Source organism: Hakea prostrata, chromosome 6, assembly GCF_041222555.1.
Source record: "Hakea prostrata isolate BN-2017 chromosome 6, UWA_Hpros_2, whole genome shotgun sequence".
Classification (NCBI taxonomy): Eukaryota; Viridiplantae; Streptophyta; class Magnoliopsida; order Proteales; family Proteaceae; genus Hakea; species Hakea prostrata.
The window spans coordinates 26,184,890-26,190,444 of NC_142605.1; the positions used below are offsets into that span (position 1 = coordinate 26,184,890).

Sequence of the window (5,555 nt, forward strand, 5' to 3'; positions counted from 1 at the left end):
TGGATATTATTCAATTTTGGAAAGTTATGAATGATTTTGTATCGAGTTTAAACATTACATTTCTAAGACTAATTCTAGAACCATATGTAGAACATAGGAGGGGATTATTGAGGTATTTGAGTCATACCCAACCTATGTTAAAGTATTCAAGTTATACACAACTTATTGTTGAGGTATTTGAGTCATACCCAACTTATGTTCTAATATGGGCCATCATATTAGTTACGAACTAACAATATAATGGGCCTTTGTAGGAGAGTCCAATTACCAATAGAACTTAGTATTATTCTATAAATACTAGTTGGAAGCAGCGGTCTAGGTATTCCAATCTAGATACCCAGGGTGTAATGCTTTAAGTAACCTTGTGCTTAAACCCTAACCCTAACAACTAGCTCTAACTTCCATAATTGACAAGACCCACAAGGACTTGATCCATTATTCTCTCTGAGAAATACAAACAAACACTTTTGGTGCTCAACTAAGTGTACGATACTAGAGTGTAAACACAGAGGTAGTAAGAGATTTTACTAACTTACCTAGAGAGGGGTATCGTCTCACAAAAAGAGGAGTGGAGTTTGGGTTAGGATTGATGGAGAAGGTAGAGGTGTTGGCACTGATGAGAACAGTGGACGTTAGCTCCTGAGCTACACTCTATAGAAGCATTTGGCCACTAATACCATTAGATTTTACCGCTTTCTTCTCCCACTGCTAAGCCCTTATCCAAGAGGGCGGCAAATTGAGCTTAACGTGCCCTTCTCGGCTCCTTTTCTTTCAATTTTCATTGGGAAATTTCAAGCCGCACCGTCAGTTTCCCCTAATTTAGTGTCACATTTGAGTTATCCAATTTATCCATCAAACTCTTTATTATTAACATTGTAGTCTCAATAGTTTTTACCTATTGATTTTTAGTATTATCTCCAGATTTTAAGGGAATAAGATGGCAAAGAAGAGGAGAAAAAACTAAAAAAATGAAAAAAATACATCCGAAGATAAAAATCATGAAAATGCTAGAATAGAAGAAGAGTAGTGTTGCAAACAGTAGAAGACAATGAAGAAGAGTCAAGCATAAGGTTTTATCGTTCAAGGGTGTTGTCTTTTAAAAAAGTTTAACTTGCTTACATTAGTCATCAACTTTGATTTCGTATCAACGGGTGTGTTACTCATATATTTTTCCTCCTATAGGTGTCTAGTTGATAAATTTGAATAACTTAAGAGATGACATTAATTTTAAGATATAACTCAAGGTGGGGCTAAAATGTTTCATTCTCATTCTTATTGTTGTTTCAAAAGAAATTAATATTATAATTTTTTGTTTAACTAAACAATTAGATTTTTTTTTTACTACTACTCTTTTGGTCAAATTATGAAATAAAAAATATGTTTAAACAGTTTTGTACGACTGTGGAGCTTCTCTAGGGCCAAGGCCTGTGGTGCCTCAATTTTTTGAAAAGTCCTTATTGATTTTCCTTTGGGCTTTTTTACATGTATTAAATATTAGCATAAGGATATTAATCGGTATGGTATCACTAATTCGGTTTGGTATTGGTATCATATTGAATTTCAAAACTGTAAGCGAAAATCGTATTGTATCGAATTTTATATTGTACAGTATGAAAATGGTGCTATACATTTCAGTACAAAGTTGAAGAGAAAAAAAACAAAGCAAATACAATATAATTTTGACACGAAAAAACCTACTCTTGTATTGAACTGTATTTGCAGAAACTGAAAAGGATCGGGGACTAGATTCCTAGCGACAATTCCCCAGAAAAGTTTATGGGAAAAAGACAAAACCCAAAAGAAAGATTCGTCGCTAATGATTAATCGATCTACATCTATCAATAATGGAGCTTGGAATTGGAATAGTCTCTCTTTTGACAGAACTTATGCAGTAACTTTTGCGCTGGAAAGGATTGGCTGCTGGATGATTCTTATTTGTTGTGAAGAAAGTGATTAGACAAGCTCTATCATCAATAGCAAAGATAAGTTTCAGATCACAAATACATTCTCCACAAACTGATTACAAATCATCTCTAGCTATTTCCAAACTCACAAGATGCTTAGAAGTAAATATGGAATATATTACATTCAGTTACTGCTTCCGAAAACCAGTGAATAGCAAAAACTTCAACCAGACCTGCCTCATCCACTTTGATGTAATGGCCCAGATGATCATTGTGAAACCAACTGGAAGCCATAACATCAAATTACTAGCTTTCCAGACATAAGCAGCACGGTTAGCTGAACCATTAGAAAAGATTGGAGTAGACCATGAATATGTAAGCAACATAAAGACTAGAGCTAGGAGCAGGGGACCTCGAAGAGGATATCCTACGGTGAGATTGTAAGAAAGCAATGAAGATAACATGAACCCAGCAAAATTGAAAAGCATAACCAAGTTGTATGTAATTGGGGCCACTGTAGACCAGATGGGTTGTCCTGCAAAGTGTGCTTTGCAAGAGTTTGATGTGCAGTTCTTCTCCTCTTCTTTATCATCCTGCCAATACCCACCTGGGGGACTTACTCCAGTTTGATAAGTAGCTGTGGCAATTAGAACAACTATCACCAACAGCGCATTACGGGCATCACTTGGAACGTCCGTGCCCACATTCAACTTAAAATACTTTGAGAGACATTTGATTCTTGAACAAGATTCAATTTCATGATCATTGCACTTTACTGCTACTTGGCCCCTAATGTCTTCAGCTTTCTTAGCTCCTGCACTGGATAAAAGATTTCTTGTTTTCTCCCTGTCTGGATTGCTACTTGGAAGATTCATTGCCAGATCCATTGCTGTCGACCCAGCCTTGTTCCTCTCATTTACGTGGACAACATTTTTAACAAGGAGACTACTCTGTACTAGTACCTTGACTATCTGTAAAATGTATACATAATCAAATAATGTCAGATTTCTTTTTAAGATATAAATAAGCAAGGGAATAAGAGTAGTATACCTCATGTTGTCCAGTTGAGGCTGCAAGATGCAAAACTGTGTTGCCTTCTAGGTCTTTCCAAATTAGAATCTCATGGTGCCATTGCTTTCGAAGCCAATCCACCAATATCACAAAGGCTTCGACCTTTCCATATTTAGCAGCCAAATGAAGGACACTCTCCTTCCTAACTGTCAAAGCTTCAATGGATTCTGGGCAACAAGAGAGTAATTCTTCCAAAACATCAATCTGTCCTGAAATAGCTGCACAGTGAAGAGGAATCTTCTTCTCCCTCCCTTTCAAGATACAAAGATCAGCATCAACTTTCATGGCTTTGTTTATGTTCTTTTGGCACGGTCCGCTTTCTTTTCTCAAGAGCACCTTCAGAATCTCAAGTTTCCCAAACATTGAAGCTTGGTGCAAGGGGCTAAATCCATCTTGGTTCAGCTTCAAGGTGAAAGACGGCTTCAAATTTTTAAGTTCTTCCACCATACAGACTTTATCTGATAAAACAGCCAAATGTAAAGGTGTACTAACAAATGGAATCTTTTCAACCTCTTCAAGGATGAAAGGTTTCTCTCCAATCAATGCATATAATCCTTCTATATCTCCATTATTAGCCACTTCAATCAGTTTTGGATCCATTATATATGTTTTCTCGATGCTGTGATGGTGATCAGGAAGCAACTCTTCAAGAAAGGCAGCTTTCTAGCTTTGGCATGCTTTTACTCCCTATGGAAAATAAAAGCAATAGTTAAAGGCTGATACTTGCAGTTGTTCATACTAACGCTCTATAAAAAGAAATAATATATATATAAATAAAGACTAGGTGTACCATTCTCTTACCCCATAAATGAGAAAACAAAGAAAGATTTGAGTACCCATAGTGGAAGAAGCATATATCACTTCACTTACACTGAAAGTGGAACAGAAGACATGAATACAAAGCTTACCTTCTCAATACTTGCTATAATGTAGAACAAAGTGGAAATTGGTAAAGCAAACTCTTCTGTTAACCAGCTAGCTTGAGGTCAAGGTCTCACAACAATCTCTCAGTAAATATAGGAAAATTATCCTTATAGACTCAATTCATACAAAAACTTTAGCCACCAAATTCAGACAAGGCTCTCCAAGTCACTCCTTACACTGGTCTCTGAAACACCCCTCTTCCTGATTGTGATCTATGTTATTTTGGGCTTCTTGGCTTAAACTCATATATATAGCAAAAATAAATCATGAGACTATTCCGTCAACAAGGGTTTGGAGAAGTCTCCAGGCAAACCCTAGTGGTATCTTTTAGGGAATAAAGAATGGCTCACTCATTATATCATTCCTCCATTATTTTGGGTTTCAGATAAGGATGATGAGGAAGGGGATGGGCAAAACTAACTTTTTACTTTAGTTGTCTGATAAAAGTCATAACTATCTTTTTCAACCTTTGAGCATATTGGATCCTAACCACTCATCTTCATGAAGATTAAATCTAGATATGAACAGAAGAAAATCTATCTAAAGGGAGAATTAATCAAGCTTAAAAAATCGTTACTTGCAACAATTATTTATGACCAAATTAGTCAAGGGTGGGGACATAATTATTTAATTTTTTATGTGACATCACCACTCTTACGTTGACATGATTATATATGCAAGTTACAAGTGCTGATTGAAGCCGAACATTATTGCTATTATGTTAAAATATTATTGACTGGAGACTTGAATCACAAATATGAAATGCATGGGAAAGGGAATTTGAGCTGGAATTCTGACCCACAATAATTGAGAATTGCGCTCCTTTTATATCTTTCAATCACATGTAGGAGTGAGATCCACCAGTAGTCCATCTTGTCACTACTTAGAGATGAAATTCAATCTTAAATGTGTGGTAGACGAGTGTGAGGAGAGTATATAATCCTTTACCCCTACAAGTAGAAGATTAAAACTCAGGAAACTTAGGTACATGAATTGATTGGATCGATCTCTAGCTCCACAGACACATGGTATGGCCCAACCTGTTGGGTCATTCCAATTACTTGATTGCTTGTAAAGCTATTGAGAGATTAGAAATTTAGAAATTTTAAGGTTTTTGGTGAGAGTTTTGTCACACCATTCTTACAATTGGTGACAGATCTCCACTTTAATCTTCCATACTAGTAAAACTGTATAAGTTCTTCTTCTTCACTCGTTAACGTACATAATATATATGTCATATTGGTGTGTGAACCACTTAAATCTTTGTGTTGTATTGATTTGTCTTCATTTCTGTTCATGATTTCTTGGTGTTCATTTCAATGATGTGCTCTTTGTCACCATTGAAGCTGCAAATGTAGAAACTTTGCATTTGCTCATAGAGTATATAGTACCATTTCAAGAAAAAGCAGAAAAACTGATCATCGACATTAATTCTTGGAATAGATATCCATTTCATCACAGATGTAATGGATGTAGTCCCTGCTAGCATTTGGCACCCAAAATCATCGGCTTTCTCAACTAAAAAGATGAATAACACATAACCTACTATCGTCATTTGGCTTCATTGACAAGGTACCACAATGAGTCCATTGCTGTAGAGCTATCTCTATTGCACATCTCAGGCCCAACAGATACAATCTCTTCTTCCTGTATCCA

At 36.1% G+C, this 5,555-nt stretch overlaps 1 protein-coding gene across 1 annotated transcript; it reads right to left on the reverse strand.

Annotated features, from left to right (window-relative positions):
* Positions 1 to 1,600: 1,600 nt before the first annotated feature.
* On the reverse strand, positions 1,601 to 4,240 carry LOC149012945 (ankyrin repeat-containing protein BDA1-like). The gene is made up of 3 exons (XM_089160151.1): positions 3,884 to 4,240; positions 2,955 to 3,662; positions 1,601 to 2,875 (listed from the first exon to the last, which is right to left on the reverse strand). The coding sequence occupies exons 2-3, from the start codon at positions 3,573 to 3,575 to the stop codon at positions 2,093 to 2,095; spliced, it is 1,404 nt and encodes a 467-aa protein (XP_089016277.1). The 5' UTR covers positions 3,576 to 3,662; positions 3,884 to 4,240; the 3' UTR covers positions 1,601 to 2,092.
* Between the last annotated feature and the right edge of the window lie 1,315 nt (positions 4,241 to 5,555).